At 39.0% G+C, this 18,330-nt stretch overlaps 1 protein-coding gene across 2 annotated transcripts in view; it reads left to right on the top strand.

Annotated features, from left to right (window-relative positions):
* PEAK1 (pseudopodium enriched atypical kinase 1) overlaps positions 1 to 18,330 on the top strand; it is a 209,313-nt gene that overhangs the window by 153,074 nt on the left and 37,909 nt on the right. For both annotated transcript variants that reach the window (XM_081829595.1, XM_081829596.1), the window contains one exon: positions 5,330 to 5,523. In XM_081829595.1, the coding sequence (XP_081685721.1) occupies positions 5,330 to 5,523 (194 nt within the window). The remainder of the gene's footprint in view (positions 1 to 5,329; positions 5,524 to 18,330) is intronic.

An 18,330-nucleotide genomic window follows, 5' to 3' on the forward strand; every position in this document is an offset into this window, starting at 1 on the left:
GGAGGATGGGTTAGCCTGGTGGTGGGTATTGAGGAGGGCACATTCTGCATGGATCACTGGGTGTTATGCACAAACAATGAATCATGGAACACTTCATCTAAAACTAATGATGTAATGTATGGGGATTAACATAAGAAAAAAAATTAAAATTAAAATTAAAAAAAAAAAAAAAAAAGAGCTACCTTTGTTTGACCAGCCTCTGTTAGACATATTAGGAAGAACTCATCAGATCTCAGTGAAAGGTTAATCTCAGTTCAGGAGAAGAAGTTTGAAGTTTTTAGTGAAAGACTACAGAAGGCTTAGTGGAAAATTGGAGACACTAAGATAGTGATCATTGGACACAACACTTTTCTACCTGAGAATGCCAGTAATTGGAAAATGTAGCAAAATCAAGTTGATGACCTGGAAACTAAGATAGGATTATGAAATGTCAGATTGGCAGGGGTTACAGGGACAGAAAGAGACAGAGTTTTTCCTCCTTCTGATAGATTAAAGGTGTGGGATTTGATAACTTTGAACTCTCTTCATGTGTTGGTGTGTATTCCATTTCTGCAAAAGTCCATCATCCCCAGCAACCCCAGAAATCAGCAGCTCTGAAACCAGTTAACAGAACTGTGATATGCTGTTTCTGATATGCTTTGATCTGAATTTTAGGGGTAAAAAGAGGTTTTAAAAATCACACATTTGTTAATTGGCTTTCTTGGGCAAATAGAGACAAAAGTTTTGCCAAAGAGAGCTGGCAAATGGGAAGTTAGAATACCATTTGCCCAAAGAAGCAGATGGCCTCTGTAGAAGCTTGACTTCATTTACTGTCCCTTCTGAAGCTGAGTGGAGGTGGTTGAATTTGAAGATAAAGTTGAACAGAAATTGTGGAAATACTTGGATGCATAAAGGACTCTAATGCAGAATTAATTTGCCTCTTTAAAAAGTACATTCAGACTTTTAACAGAATTTTTACAAAAATCTGTCTTGAACGAATTTGCCAGGAAAAAAAAAAAAGATCATTTTCATTTGATGGTGTAATGATTAATCCTACCACCTGGGTAAGCCAAGTAAGCTTCCCACAGGAGACTGCTTGTGCAGATTTGAATTATGTATGAATGTTGCAGACTGATGAGAGATCACCTTACCAAGGGATTTGTTTGTATAACAGACAAATCTGTAACAATGTTACAGTTTCTTTTGAACACCCTAAGTTCATTCTCCACGTTCAGAAAATGAGATGTCTTCATGGAGATTATGACATGATTTTTTAAGTGTTGGGTCAGACATTCTGAATCTCAGTTATAAACTGGTCATTAATGAAAAAGTCAGTTGAAGAGTCTGAAGTACACACAAACTTGTGTTGTCTTCCATTATGAAAACAGAGTGAATGCTGAGGGTCCAGGAAAATAGCAGGCTAAGTCAGGGTGTGACCCAATCTGATAATTAAGGACCTAGATGTCAACGCCATAATTATTGTAGACATTCTACAGAGCACCATAGAACTAGGGATTGTTTCAACATGAATTTAACTAGTAGAAATAGAAGCCATAAGGTCTTTTTTGTGGGCCATTTATCAGTTAACAGTTCTGTTTATAAAACAGAATATCAATGAATATCAAATTGTACTTACCTGAAAAAAATCTAGTTATCCTTGTCATATTTGTTATTTCAAGATGGGCTAAGATAGTGTGTATTGGAAATTCTAGTAGCTTTCTTGTAATTTCATTTTAAAGATTTTTTTTTAACCCTCTGTCTCATAGATGAGGGGGAAATTTTCATTTTGTTCATGATCTCCTTCCTGATGCTGTCCTCTAGTTTGTACAGATGATCAAAGAATAGGGAATCAGAGCTGGGTTCTCAGATTCCCATTTTGGTGTTTTCTCCATTATCTTAAACATTTCTCGATGAAATATTGGTGGTAAATCACTTTGTTAGGAGATAAAGTCTGTATTTGAAAAGTGTCATTTTATTATTTGGGAGGGTTTTCTGATTTCATATCTAAATATGACACCAAAAATCAAAGGTCAAAAATTATATTCCCAGGGCGCCTGGGTGGCTCAGTCGTTAAACGTCTGCCTTAGGCTCAGGTCAGGATCCCGGGATCCTGGGATCGAGCCCCACATTGGGCTCTCTGCTCTGCGGGAAGCCTGCTTCTTCCTCTCACACTCCCCCTGCTTGTGTTCCCTCTCTTGCTGTCTTTCTCTCTCTTTAAAAAAAAATTATATTCCCTTAAAAAATTAATATGCCTTAGATAAATTGTCAGATTTTACTTCCTTCTTTCTTCCTAGACAATTTGTCTATTGATAATAGTGACTGAGTCAACCTTCTCCGATGCTGTTCTCAGTTCTTTTTCATTTTTTAGCCATAGCATGTTCCCACATCTAAGCTTGAACTCTCAAATCCTCTCCCTTTCCCATCTCTCTTTTACCATTTTCATCATACAAAGAGCTGTTCCTCCCTCAAGCATCGAGACGTGACATATCATTGATGAATTTTTCTTTAAAAGTTCTTCCTTTTAGACTCTGCTGTCACTGCTGATTAAACATCCTAGCATCCATTTGCAATTCCTTGTGATTTTACTTTCATCAGCTCTCTTTCCATAATTCTTTATAGTTGATGATTATTTTAATTGGTGACTTAACATACCAGTGTACTTATTTAAAATGTGCTTATGAAAACTAATCTTTATGTGGAATATAGGTTGTCCTGCCCTGATCCTGAAAGAGTTAATAAAACTAGTTTTCACTTTGCTTCCCAGAGGTAGTTTGGCACATTTCCCAGACCAAATCCCTAAGGTAAAGGTCAAGGTACAGTAGATGATATTAAGGTGCAGAATTCGAAACTTGTATCTTACCCAACTTATAGTCCTCCTAAGCTCAGTGGGATCTCTGGTACATCAGAGCTTCAGAACATGATTAACAGACCGAAGGAGGCCCTGTAGAATATCGTTTAATGGGGAATTGTATGAGTGAGTACAGTGGGTGAGTCTTCAACATTTCTTGCTTTTTAGCATCCGTATTTTGTTTTGAGAAGCCCTTAGGAGCACAGAGCTGTGTTTCATGTATGTGGGGAGCAGGCCCAGGGAATTCCTCATGGTTTAATAGCACCTCTTTCAATGGGTTTCACAATAGCTGAGGCTCATGGTAAATAGCCCATTGCTTGGGAGGAAAACAGACAAGGGAGGGTAGTCATGGTTTCTGAACCAATCTTTACCAATCCCTTTTGATAATGGAAAAGAAAGCTGTCTTTTAGTAATAATGAGGAGATTGGGGGAAGAGAAAAGGCAAGAGCAAGCTTGCAGAGGTTAGGAGCTTAAAAACAGCATTTTAGGAAACCTCTCAAATTAACAAGTTTTTTTAAAATATTAAAATAAGAAGAGAATGTCACTTTATATTTATATATTTATATGTATACTTGTACTTTGAAATCAGAAATGGCTTACATTAACTTCTGCCCAATAAAGATCAATTTCCTTCTGAAGCTTGTTGTTAAACTACTCAGTGATCTACAGTCTTGACACTAAGTGGTGTCTGAGAGGGTCTCAGAAGTGTCACTTTGCTTTGTCTTTGCTAATGCAGGGAAGTAAAGGCCCTTTCTTACCTTGATTTTATAATGCTCCATATTATGAGAAACCAGTTTTGTTTTGGAGCCCTTCTTTCAGGTTGATGACCTAGGGCAGCCCATTAAGAGGCAGCATGCTTTACTGTGTGAGGCCTCCTTTACATAAAGCACCCTATTGGCTGCTAGTGGAGTGGTTCCTTTCCACCTTACCACTGTCCTCGAGAGCCAGATACCAGAAAGGAACCTCCAGCTCATTGCTCACTCCCAGTATAGAGAGACCTCTGGCTCTGCCAGCTTTGAAAGAGTATTTTTGAAGTTGTATATCCAGCAGACTTCAAGGCTTATTTTTCTGTTCAGACACATGCATAATTTCCATAATGAAAGATTGATAAGAAGGTACTCCTTCTTCAGATCTACACCCTCAAATCCACAGGTGATATATGTTCTGATGACACATGATCAAACAAAGTACCACTTTTAAAGAAACTTGTAAATGTCATCATGCCAATTGAAAATCCAGAAATAACATGTAATAGTATAAGATGTTTGCTTCTTTCTCTTTGCCCACATTTAAAAAAACAAAAAACTGTGGCACCTGGGTGGCTCAGTCATTAAGCATCTGCCTTCGGCTCAGGTCGTGATCCCAGGGTCCTGGAATTGAGCCCCACATCGGGCTCCCTGCTCTGCGGGAAGCCTGCTTTTCCCTCTCCCACTCCCCCTGCTTGTGTTCCTGCTCTTGCTCTCTCTCTCTCTGTCAAATAAATAAATAAAATCTTTAAAAATAAACAAATAAATAAACAAAAACAGAAAACAACTAGGAAGGAGGGTTGGTGAGTGTGTGACAGTCTAAGAACACTTTCAGAAACCATTAAAGATGCCTGATTTCGAATTTATTTTGTTGGCTAGCCCATGAGATTTTCTAACTAGGCTAGTTTTCTCTGCCAACATTTAATGACCATTCCATCCCCTTGTACTTACAGCAGCAGAATTGACAGTTCAGGCGGGATGGGACGTGGGGAAGATTGGAGGAGATAGCTATAAGCAAATGAGCAGGCAGCAGTGAAACAAGATTGGAAGCACAAAGTAGTATGGATGCCACATTATGGTATGTGGCCAACAGGATCTTTCAGATTCATTTTAATAGATAAGATTAACTAGAATGCAGAACTTTCATTTCCATTCACTTTACCTGCTGCGTGCATGCAGGCAAAGGTTAATGATTCTGTCCTCCTGGCAACAAGACTTTCCTGGCCTCAGTTTACCTACTAAAGCAATTGCTTAACCTCCTTATTTAGTCTAATCTCAACTTTATTCCTGATCCTTTACTAAATACTTCAGCATGTAGTAAATACTATATACTAAATAAAGTTTATATAGTAAATTATTTGATATTACAGTACTATAGTATAGTAAGTATGCTAAATACTTTACTAAGCACGTGTGTATTTTGTCTTTGACCAGTTCAGCATTCACCCTTCTCCACCACTACCATCATCACCTCTTGCCTAAACAAGTTTCACTTCTTACCTTCTTATTCTCAAGCTTCCTTCTGAGCTTACTGTACCTCCTCTACCAAACTGGATTCTCAGTATGTATGAATCAAGATAAATAGAAGGATCAGTCTATACGAAGGACTGCCCTGTATTCAGACAAGTATTTTAGGCCTTATTGCTGTGACTCTGGGGCTAGTTATTTCCATTTTGGGCAAGTAAATGTCTTCCATAAATCTAAATTTTAGTAAGACTTTTGAACGCCACTGTGACCACAATCTGATTTGTTTCAGTCCCAAGACCCAGGAAGCGACAGAGGACTTTTCTCCGTGGGATCCAAGATCTGTTGTTGTGAGGCAAGATGACGGAGGCTGCCCTTCCGTCCCAGCAGCGTTACCTCTACCCGAACTGGAAAGGGAAGAGGAAAAAGAAGACGTTTCAGATACTATCGACCTGAATCCCTGTAGTGCAACCTACAGCAATTTAGGTAAGTAAAAAATGTCATATAAATAGTATTTAAACTTTGCCTTTTTAGGCACTATCCAAATGCTGTATTTCTCTTTAGAGATGGTTTTTATTGCTGCGTGGAGCAAAAGTTGGACAACGGGAGCCATAAATTTTCTTTTTTTTCTTTTTTAAGTTGTTTTTTTTTTTAATTCCAGTTAGTTAACATACAGCACAATAGAAGTTTCAGGTGTACAACATAGTGATTCAGCACTTCCATACAACACTGGGTGTGGAGCCATAACTTTTAATTCACCTCAGAAAAAGTCCTGGTGTTTACTAGGAATATATATTGAACACTTGCTACCATGAGTCCTGTGCCATGTGCTAAGGGTGTGACATGGTCCCTGCTTGAGGGACTCACCAGGAGGATCTCAGTATTATAAATGCAGTGATATACACATGGAATATTTTTTATATTATACACAACAGGGTGTCAAAAGATGCCTTCCAGAAGATAATTCCTAAACTGATTTATCTGGTTGACAGAGGGAAGAAAGAGTATTCCAACCCAAGGCAGCAACCTGAGTGAAAGCATGGAAATGCAAAACAGCATAGTGCCTGTGGATACCACAACAATTTAGTGTTGCTAAAATATGAACTGAAGAGTTAGACAAAATCATGCATTTCAAGCTAAAACCTTAGACTTTTTTGCTCTTTGTGATAGTAACCCATCAAAACGTTTTAAGCAGAGGAATAATGTTGAGATTTGTGTTTTAGAACATCCACTTTACAGGCTACCACGAGAGGATGGATTAGAGGTGAAGTATTTGGTAGCCTGAAATCTGGTAGTTGGATACTTTGGCAGGACCATGTAGGGAGATGAGAAAGGCCTCAACTAAGATAGTGGGAGGGGGAGCAGTAAACAAATTTAAGAGGCAAAATACATAAGGCTTAGTAGTTAATTTGATGTGAAAATCTATGATATATCTCAGATTTCTGGCTTGGAGCAAGCAGACTCAAAGAAGTAAGATCTCATTTATTGTGGTGTTTAGGCACAGGCTGAAGGGCCATCTCTCAGAGATGCAGTGAAAAGGAATCCTACAGTACAAAGAGGGCAGGATCAAGTTACCTCTAAGGTGTCTGCCAGTGCAAAGACTCTTCAGTTTTCCAGTCATCTTCACTCTCCTTCCTTGAGTACCCAGTGACTTTCCATCTATCTTCCTTCCTTGAGTGTCTCATAGTTTTCTTCTGAAAAACAAAGCCTTGGGCTAGATAAGGATTTCTCATTGCCGTTCTCCCATGAAGTCAGGAGAGAGGTGAGTAGCATGAGTTGGACTACCACATGCACAGCACTAACAAAATCCTTATGAACTCTGACCAACTCTTAACACCTGTTTGGAAGTCAGTGGCATATAATATCAAAGCATTCTTCTGCCTCATTTCTCATCTCTTTTTTGTCTTTTCCCTTCATCGAGTTATAGTAAGGAAAAATTATTCTAAGATCAGCTAGTGTACTTGGAAATAAAGGAGTCCCTAAGAAGGCAAAAAGGTTGAAGTAATACTGTAGGAGAAATGCTCTAATATGTTCTTTTGGGAAACTCATCATAACAATCCACATGCAGTTGAAAATACATCCTGTAAGGAAAAGACTTCCATTCTAAGTTCTAGAAGCCTTATGTGATCTGTGTGTTGGGGAGACCATACTACAGTTTACCCAAGCAACCATCTTGGATACCATTTTCCAGTTGGAATTATAGTCAAACAGCTTACTCAACTTCTCCCATTCTTTTATATTTTATGAAGCATCTTATAAGATGCAAAAACTATTGCTTATTTACTATAATATACTCTCAGCATAATATATCAGCATATCTTTCAGACATTCTTATTGCACCAACATTTCTTTTGTGATGTCCTCCGTAAAATATATCACTAATTATTACTGATTATATGGCATCTTATGGCATCTCTTTAAAAAATATCCATCAGCTGGGGTGCCTACCTGGCTCAGTCAGTAGAGCATGCAACTCTTGATCTTGGGGTTGTAAGTTCAAACCCCACGTTGAGTGTAGAGATTACTTAAAAATTTAAAAAACTCCTTCAAAAAAACCATCAGCCAACATCAGTTAATTATTTTATCATATTTATCTTCTCAGTTATGTAGATAATTAGAAAAAATAGAGCATTACTTCCATGAATATTCTAAGGCCTCCCATAATATTAACTCATTTAATCCTCCCAACAACCTTAGGAATTTTTATCCCCATTTATCAGATGAGGAAAGTGAGTCAGAGTGCCTTGCCCAAAGTCACAGAACCAGTAAGGATTGCACCAAGATTGGAACCCTGTCAGTCTTAACCATGACTATAATGATCATAACCCCTAAATTCTTGTAAAATACTGAAGGACTGGAGCTGTCTCCCATTTTTTTTAAGTCATCTGCATTGAGACACAAAATTTAAGACTTTTTTCAAAAGATTACGATTACTTAGAACACAAAAAATATACTATGTTATAGATGCCCCATCAGAAAAATAGCTCTTTTTCTACCTATTGCTTTACTCTTAAAAGTATGTGATGCTCATAAAATGTTGCCTTGTTTTCCTTAAGTGCTTATGTGGCTGTACTTGATTGCATAGGGTATGACACCTGGTTAGTTGCTTCTTTGGGAAGGTTTTACTATGTGAATAAAATAAAAACTAAGTAATAGGGTTGATGCCAAGAGTTCTACAACTGAGGGGTTTTTAATTTTTTGTTTTGTTCTTGTTTTTTTCCTAGTAAAACAGGTATTTTAGATGGCTTTTGGAAATTACCTTTTTCAATAAATCATTTGCAGGAAATTTTAAACTATCCCTTTGGGTAATTTCTTGTGATTTAAAGTCCTGGGAGCTTATTATTTAAAAATCTGTATGTTTAAAACCTGAAAGGAAACAATACTTGTTAATGTAATAGCTTTAGATTCTTTTAAATAGTCTAAAACCGTTCTATAAATACCACATTCTTTCTTGTTTTTTCTTTTTCTTTTCTTTCTTTCTTTCTTTTCTTCCTTTTCTTTTTTTCTTTCTTCTCTTTCTTTATCAAGTGAGGCAGAGAATGGATGGACAGACCAGTGGAAGAAATTGAGGGAAGAAAGTTAAGGATTACCATTATTTTTACTGTGGAATTTATTTCTGAAAATTACATTGTAAAGTGAATGTAGGAGGTAGTGTAATATAGTAGGAAAAAAACATAAGTTTGAGGGATCAACCAGATTTTGGTTCATATGGTAGCTATGTCATTGTCCACCTGTATGATTGTAGTTCAGCTATTTAGCATGCCTGAGCTTCAATTTCCTCTTCTGTAATGAGGGAATAGTAACATCTGCTTTGTAGGGCTGATGGTAAAAGAAGAACTTGGTATATAGAAGTGCTTGATAATTATGAAGTTCCTTTATTTCTTCCCAAAGATTTGCTCCTTCAAATATGTTTGATGTGTTAGCCAGAAAATATAGAATAAAGTGGAAATAATTTAAAATGTTTATTAGAAATGTTGAGGGGCGCCTGGGTGGCTCAGTTGGTTAAGTGTGCAGCCCTTGGTTTCGGCTCCAGTCATGATCTCAGGGTCGTGGGATGGAGTCCTGCGTCAGGCTCCGTGCTCAGCGTGGAGTCTGCTTGTCCCTCTCCCTCTGCTCCTCCTGCTCATGCGCATGTGCGCACTCTCTCTCTCTCAAATCTTAAAAAAAAGAAAAAAAGAAAAGAAATGTTGAATAAGCAGAACAAAAAAATATAAATTCAAAAAGTTGTGGGTTGCCTGCACAACTAAAGACTGAAGTTGTGAATATGATACAGGATATAGGACCCCAAGGTCTGCTACTTATAGCAAAACAAAGGGACATAGTTTGGATTTGTTTTGTAGTTCCCACCCTTCTTAGATAGTTCTGAAAACTAGTAAGTTAAAAGAAAAAAAAACTCAGTTGGAATAGGCCTTGATTACCCAACTGCAGAACCTCCCGTTAGACTTCTACCCTTGATAACAGCATCATTACTCCACTGTGGTATAACAAAAGCTGTCATGATTCAACCATTCCCTCAAAAAGCTACTGACTTATGAAAACCATACCCTAAAACCATTTCTTTTTACCCTAGAGATCATTCTCCAGGGTTAATTCAAGTGGCTTTTTTCTTCTCCTTAACACAAATAAAGCAAACTGTATTTTGTTTAAACTGGGTTCATTATTAGATTCTAGAGCTGCACTATCCTATACAGTCAGTACCCACTAGCCACAGCTGGCTATTTACATTTAAATTCATTAGAGTATAAATAAAAATTCAGTGTCTTAGTCTCACTAGCAACATTTCAAGTGCTCAGTAGCCCCAGGTGGCTAGTAACTACTGCATTGGACATGCATATATAGAACATTTCTGTTGTCACAGAGAGTTCTGTTGGACAGCACTGCTTTAAAGAATCGGTTATTTGAGGGATTTGTATTGTCTACTATGGGCACAAAAATTATATTGGTCTTTATGCAACTTGAAAAATGATGATTTTACTCTGGGTGATGGTGATTTGAGGTCACTGAACAAACCCTGATCGAGAACATCTTAATCAACCCCAAACTGAATTTAGCAGGGTATCAGCCACCCAAAATGACTTCCCAAAGAAGTGATAGAATGTTTTTTCAATCAGATCTTCAGCATTTTCCCCACATTTCTATGTCTATCTCAAGATGTCTAGAAGAAATATTGCTAGTTTTTTATGTGGCACACCTGACTACTTTATCAGCCTGCTAAAATCAGGAGCTTGTAATAACTTTTACTGTGTTAGAAATAAGTCGGTGACTTTAGCTCTCCTTCATTCACTTTGTAACTGAGTACTCTTGATGTTACTTTTTGGAAATATCTATCAAGTCTCCATTTGCAGATTCTTGGCTTTCCTCTCTTTCTGTGTGCCTACAACCTAGCACATTATCTAAAACATGCGGTAGGTACTAAGAACATGTTTGAATGAGTTAGCCAAAGTGACTTTCACATTTGACTTTATAAGATTCCCAGATTAGGGAAGTTAAGCCCTCAGGAAAATTCATATAGGAAAATTTCAGATCCCAGTTTATGTGTTCCATTAATCGGCTGGGTTTTTTATTCTAATCCAGGCATACCCCAGAGATGTTGCGGGTTCGGTTCCAGACCTCCACAGTAAAGCAAATACTACCATAAAGCAAATCAAATTAATTTTTTGGTTTCCCAGTGCATGTACAATTTATGTTTATCACTATACTGTAGTCTGTTAAATGTGCAATAGCATTATATCTAAAAGACAATATACATATCTTAATTAAGAGATACTTTACTGCTAAAAAATGCTAAGCTTTCAGTGACTCTTAATCCTTTTACTGGTAGAGGGTCTTGCCTAGATGATGCTGGCTGCTGACTGATCAGGGTCTGAAGGCTAGGGTGGCTGTGGCAATTTCTTAAAATAAGTCAACAGTGCAGTTTGCTGCATCAATTGACTCTTCTTTTCACCAACAACTTCTCTGTAGCATGTGATGCTGTTTGATGGCATTTTACCCACAGTAGAACTTCCAGAACTGGAGCCGATTTTCTCAAACCCTGCCTCTGCTTTTTCAACTAACTGTATGTCATATTCAAATCCTTTGTTGTCATTTCAACAATCTGCACAGCATCTTCACCAGGAGCAGTTTCCATCTCAAGAAACGATATTCTTTGCTCACCCCTAAGAAGCAACTCCTCATCTGTTAAAAGTTCTATCATGAGATTGCATCAGTTCAGTCCCATCTTCAGGCTCCACTTCTTTTTTTTTTTTTTAAGATTTATTTATTTACTAAAGAGAGAGCAAGAACAGGCACGAATGGGGGGAGGAGCAGAAGGAGAGAATCTCAAGCAGACTCCCTGCTGAGTGGAGAGCCTGATGTGGGGCTCGATCCATGACCCTGAGATCACAACCTGAGCTGAAACCAAGAATTGGACACTTTACCTACTAAGCCACCCAGATGCCCCTTCAGGCTCCACTTCTAATTCCAGTTCTCTTCATGCAAGTCTGGAACCCCTCAAAGACCTCCATGTGGACTGGAATCCACTTCTTCCAAACTCCTGTTAATGTTGGTATTTTGACCTCTTCCCTTGAATCAGAAATGTTTTTTTTTTTTTAATAATTTTATTTATGAGAGAGAGAGAGAGAGCACGAGCAGGGTGAGGGGCAGAGGGAGAAGCAGACTCCCCGCTGAGCAGGGAGCCCCATGTGGAGCTCGATCCAGGAACTCTGGGATCATGACCTGAGCCAAAGGCAGACGCTTAACCGACTGAGCCACCCAGGCGCCCAAATCAGAAATGTTCTTAATGGCATCCAGAAAAGTAAATCCTTTCCAGAAGGTTTTCAGTTGACTTTGTCCAGATCCATAGGGGAATCACTATCTATGGCAGCTGTAGCCTTGCAAAATGTATTTCTTAAATAACAAGACTTGAAAGTCAAAATGACTCCTTGATCCATGGCTTGCAGAACGGTTGTTGTTTTAGCACACATGAAAACAACATTAATCTCGTACACCTCCATTAGAACTCTTGGGTGACCAGGTACATTGTCAACAAGTAGTAATATTTTGAGAGGAATTTCTTTTTTCCTGAGCAGTAGATCAAAACAGCAGGCTTAAAATATTCAGTAACATATTATAAACAGATATGCCGTCATCCAGGCTTTGCTGTTCCATTTAGAGAACACAGGCAGAGGTAATTTAGCTTAATTCTTAAGGGCGTTAGGGTTTTTGGACTGGTGAATGAGCACTGGCTCCGGCTTACAGTCACCAGCTGCATTAGCCCCTAACAAGAGAGTCAGCCTCCCCTTGCAAGCATTGAGGCACCCATTGACTTCTCCTCTCTAGCTATGAAAGTCTGAGATTGCATTTTCTTCTACTCTAAGACTGTTTCATCTACATTGAAAATCTGGTTGTTTACTGTAGCCACCTTCATTAATTATCTTAGCTAGATTGTCTAGATAACATACTGCAGGTTCTACATCAACACTTGCTTTTTCACCTCACATTTTCATGTTATGGAGATGGCTTCTTTTCTTAAACCTCATGAACCAACCTCTGCTAGCTTCCAACTTTTCTTCTGCAGCTTCCTCACCTCTTAGCCTTCATAGAATTGAAAAGAGTTAGGGCTTTGCTCTGAATTAGTCCTTGGTTGAAGGGAATGTTGTGGCTGATTTGGTCTTTTTTTCAGACCACTAAAACTTTCTTTGTATCAGAAATAAGATGGTTCCACTTTCTTGTCATTTGTGTGTTCACTGGAGTGGCACTTTTAATTTCCTTCAAGAACTTTTCCTTTGCCTTCACATCTTGGCTAACTGGTGTAAGAGGTCTAGCTTTCAGCCTACCTCAGTTTTCAATATACCTTCCTCAGTAGGCTTAATTATTTCTAGCTTTTGGTTTTTTAAAAAAGATTTAGTTATTTATTTATTTCAGAGAGAGAGCACAAACAGGGAGAGGGGCAGAGAGAGGGGAGAGAATCCTCATGTAGACTCCCCACTGAGCATGTAGCCCAACACAGGGCTCAATACCAGGACCCTGAGATCATGACCTGAGCTGAAACCAAGAGTCAGATGCTTAACTGACTGAGCCACCTAGGAGCCCCTCTAGCTTTTGATTTAAAATGAGAGATGTGCAACTCTTCCTTTCACGTAGAGGCCAGTTTAAAGTTACTAATTGGCCTAATTTCAATAGTGTTGTGTCTCAGGGAATAGGGAGACCCAAGGAGAGGGAGAAAGACAAGGGAACAGCTGGTCGGTGGGGCAGTCAGAACACATTTATCGATTAAGTTTGCTATTTTATATGGGTGTGGTTTGTGGTGCCCCCCAAAATTACAGCAGTAACAAAACTGCTGATATCACTCATCACAGATCACCATGACAGATATAATAATAAGAAAAAGTTTGAAAAATTGCAAGAATAACTAAAACGTGACACAGAGACACAAAGTGAGCAAATGCTGTTAGAAAAATGGCACCGATAGACTTGCTAGATAAGACGTTGCCATAAACCTTCAGTTTATTTAAAAAAAACAACACAATATCTGCAAAGTGCAATTAAGTGAGGTATGCCTGTATGAGGCTTAATCCAGAGGTTTCCTAAGGAAGGAATTATATAAGCCAGACCTCAGCTTCCTTCTACATAGCTCCACAAGATTACTTTTTTCTTTTAAGATTTATTTATTTATTTTAGATAGAGAAAGAGAAAGAGAGCAAGCGCAGGGAAGGGCAGAGGAAGAGGGAGAGAGAAACTTTAGCAGACTCCTTGCTGAGCTCGGAGCCTGTCACCGGGCTTGATCTCATGATCCTGAGATCATGACCTGAGCCGGAACCAAGAATTGGACACTTAACCAACTGTGCCACCCAGGGGCCCCAAGATTACTTTTTTTTTTTTTAAGTAATCTTCATATCTAACTTGGGGCTGGAACTTCCAACCCCAAGATCAAGAGTTGCACACTCTACTGACTGAGCCAGCCAGCCAGGTGCCCCTCCACATTTCTTATCTTACTTATCTAGAGCATCTCCTTAAGGCTGTACCCGTCAAACACTGAAAGAAAACACCTGAAAGTCTTCTGTCTCCAGAACTTCCTTTGGCATTGTGTTGATCATCAGTGTGAAATGTTAAGGGGTTTGGGGCACCTGGCTGACTCAGTCAGTGGAGCATGCAACTCTTGATCTTGGGATTGTGAATTTGAACCCCATGTTGGGTATGGAGATTACTTAAAAATAAAATCTATTTAAAAATGTTAAGGGGTGAGTGTATTTAAAAGAGTGTCATTACATTGCTGGCCTTGATGTTGTAATTATAGAATAATGTCATCATAAATAGAAGCTTTAAAAAATCATTCTGAAGGATACATTACTATTAGTTCATTTACTCAACAAATAATTATTGAGGAACTTCTATGGGCCAGGTATTATTCTACAGAAGTCAAAGTTAATGATTTGAACCAAAGATTAAAGAATTGCACATTTTTAGATTATCTGGATCTTAAAGAAAAAAAAAAACTGAGATTGACCACTTTGAACATGTGTTTGAGCATTTGTTGTACTTCCTAAAAATATAATTATTTCTATTTTAAAAGAAATCATACACTGTGTCCCTATCTTTTAACTTAGCTGCATTTGCACTTAAAAATAGTTTCCCATATACTAGCATTAGTTGGGGGAGTACAGAATTCAAATTACATAGATAACTTACCCCCAAATAAATAATCTCTGTTCTTGGAGAGGTTTTCAAATGACATTCTACAAAAATTGAGTCTGTCAGCTGCTACACCACTGACATTCTTTAAAGTGGTCAGTGTATCTCTTTATTTGAGGGTAGGCCCAAAGTGGTCTTTGGAGGTCAGCTTCATTTTATCATTTGGCATGAAGTTATATCCCCTGGGGTTTGCCAGTTGGTGCTTCCATTTGACTGTGGTGGGACCCTTCTTCCTAAGCTGCAACGAAATGATATAATGAGTGCTAGGTTTAGCCAGTGAGTGGCCTAGTCACTTGACAAGGCTGGTGCACAGTGGTATGTGACATCTATATTTATAAACTACCATGCATATTTCCCAGTTTGGAGATGAATGTCTCTTCCTTTGTCCTCTCTTTTCCTATTCTCATCTATATTACTTGTCATGAGCCCTGGAAAAAAATTAGGGGTGAGATTACAATTTAAGTAGAAAAATATGTTCCACTTATTTGAACTTTAATATGTTCATTCAGCAAACATTTGTCGAACACCAACTATCTCCTGGTGCTGGAAATAGCAGTGCTGTCTTCAAGGACCCTTGGCCTTTGGGAAAGACAGACATGGGCTGGACTCTTAGGAGCCTGTGTGCTAGTTGCTGTGATGCAGATATTTAAAGGTTGAATGAAAGCCTCTGCCCGGAGGAGTCTAGGAGAGGGTCACTTAGGGTTTGAGGAGAGCTTGAAAGAAGGGTAGTTGTTTGCCAGATTGACAAGCAAGGGAGAACATTCCAGGTAGAAGGAAAGTATGTATAAGGCCTAAAGCTTAAGAGAGCAGTGAGTGTTCAATTAACCACAGGTAATTACTCAGGGTAGCTTAAGTACAGAGTGAAAGGGGGCAGAGTAGGGGTGATGAGACAGAGTGGAAAAGTGAGGCTAGATAATAAATGGTATGTATACGTCACAGTGAGTATATCTTTTACCTATAGGAAATGGAGAGCAACTGAAAATTTTTGAATAAAAGGACATGATCAAGATTTTTAAAAGATTGTTCTGGGAGCTACTACAAGATAATTGGAGGCAGAGAGACCAACTAGGTAGGAGCCCATGACATTCCTGTCTTTAGGGAATGAAGAGTTAATTATGCTCCTTAGCATTCTGCTCCCGTCCAAATGTGTCGTCATTAAGTGCCTTTACTCACTAGCACCCCAAGACTGTGATGATTGTCAGGTCCTAAGCAGACACATGCTGTGGCCTGTCCCTGGTGTGTCTTCAGTGGTACTGCCTTTCAGCGGTGCTCTCTAACCATGGAGTTATTGTTTTGAGTTTTTCAATATGTGATCATCTTTAAAATGTTGATCTTGGGGTGCCTGGGTGGCTCAGTCAGTTAAGCGTCCAACTCTTAATTTCAGTTCAGGTCATGACCTCAGGGTCCTGGGATCAAGCCCTGTGTCAGGCTCTGTGCTCAGCAGGGTGTCTGCTGGAGATTCTCTCCCTCTCCCCCTCCTGCTTGTACTAGCTCGCTCTCTCTCTCCCCTCTCTCTAAAATAAATAAATAAATCTTAATAAATAAATAAACAAAATGTTGATCTTTAGAAATAATATTTTTCTTACTTCCTTTCTACTTTTCATACTAATCTTGTAAGTCTTAAGAGTCCTATATCAATCATTTTCCTTCCTGAGGAGTTTTAAACACCCTTTGGCTTCTTCAGAGTGTCATTAAATTATTCCCTTTTAATCCATCTTTCATCATTTGCTTTTCAGAACATGACATAGGGGCTTCTCTGTTAGTCCAAAGACATTTTTAAGTTGGGAGAGAGTAAAGAGATGGAGTAAGGAAGCTCAAAAAGAGGGGAAAGTAAGGTTTGAATGTGGTTTAGTTAAACATATTTGTCCAAAAGAACTTTTTTAGTCTATAGCAAGGCAAGATTTAGAACACAATCTCTTTTTTTTTTTTTTTTCTGTTTAGAGAGCTGGTATGCCACAAAAATGTAGAGTATGTGATGTTATATCAGGACTGCTGAAAGCTGAGCTTAGTGTCTGGTCCCAGAGGCTTGAGAGGAATGTACGGGATTAAAAGTTTAAAATAAAAACAGCCAAGATACCAAGCTTTTAAAACATTGACCCTGATGATTGGAATTCAGTTAGGAGAACTTGTCTTTCTTGAGGAAAAAAATAAGAACACAAAACACGTTTAGATGTGGGAGAATGGCTTGACCTGTTTGCATGGGCTGTGGAATGCTCCTGGTTTCATCTAAAATTCCAACGTTTCTGATTCCCGTGTGGAAATCTCCATAGCTCCCAGGAGATGATATCCTGCTGTTTGGGAAGAGAAGCCACTATTAATTGTCTTTATTTCCTTGCTGCCTTGGCTGTCCATTTTCATTTTGGAATGATGAGCAACTCTTCTGACTCTGTGTCCTTCAGTCTTGCAGCCGCTTACTGCCCAACTGCTGCGTGTCTCACACTGTGCCAGGTTCTGAGGACGTGTAAGAAAAATACGTACACACATTATAAAAGGCTGAAAATGCTGTAATAGAGCAAAAGTGCTAAGAGAGCACAGAGGAAGAAGTGATGGTTCCCAATTTGGACGTGGGGAGTAGGGAGTCTTCTGTGGAGAAGGGCCATCTGAGCTGGGCTTACGACACAACACCTTTACTAAAGCAGAGAGGTAGAAATAAAAATATGGAGCATATTAAAAGAACAGGAAGCAAGTGTTTCTGTGGGGGAGTTATGAGAAGTAATGGTAGATAAGACTGAGAGGCTTGACCAACTTGCTGAGGAGTTTGGACTTTATGGGTGGAAGAAAGTGGCATGATTAGCCCTCTTCCACCTCCTCTGATAAGCACTAAAGAGCTGCTGACAGTGATAGACTTTGTCTCACTTGCCAGTTCTGAGGTAATTTTTTAAAAAAGCACTTTGGGAATCTGTTCCTTCCACGTCCATGATTATTTTTGTTTGTTCTAATTTGGAAAAATGGGTGGAAAATGACACCCAGAAAGCCTCTTCTTCTTCTTCTTCTTTTTTTTTTTTTTTTAAGATTTTATTTATTTATTTGACAGAGAGAGACACAGCGAGAGAGGGAACACAAGCAGGGGGAGTGGGAGAGGCAGAAGCAGGGAGCCCGATGCGGGGCTCGATCCCAGGACCCTGAGATCATGACCTGAGCCGAAGGCAGACGCTTAACGACTGAGCCACCCAGGCGCCCCCAGAAAGCCTCTTCTAGGGACCACATTGGAAAGGCCAAGAATAAGTTCGTGTTTCTAGTTTTTCCATTTATACATTAATACTTCCTTCCTTTTGTTTTCTTCCTTTGTTTTTTCCTTCTTTCCTTCCATTCCCCTCAGCCAGACTCTTTGCTTGTTCCTGGGTATACAAATGAGACGCAATGTCTGCCCTCAATGAGTGACAGTAGTAGGGAATTTCGATAGGGACACAAATCAAGGGTAGTCAGTAGTCGGAGAGAAATGTTCACAACATATATATGAGGTCTCAAGGAAAAAGAGGCCAATTTTGGGGAGTGGAATACGAAACACTCCTCAGAGGCAGAATGTTCAAAGAGGAGAGGAGCGGGAAACCATTCCTGGAAGAGGGTTAGCCTGAGCAGAGATAGAGAACGTGAAGTAGCTAAGAGTGCTAAAGACACTGCAAA

This window comes from Leptonychotes weddellii, chromosome 9 (genome assembly GCF_054177405.1).
Source record: "Leptonychotes weddellii isolate Sample4059 chromosome 9, ASM5417740v2, whole genome shotgun sequence".
NCBI lineage: Eukaryota > Metazoa > Chordata > Mammalia > Carnivora > Phocidae > Leptonychotes > Leptonychotes weddellii.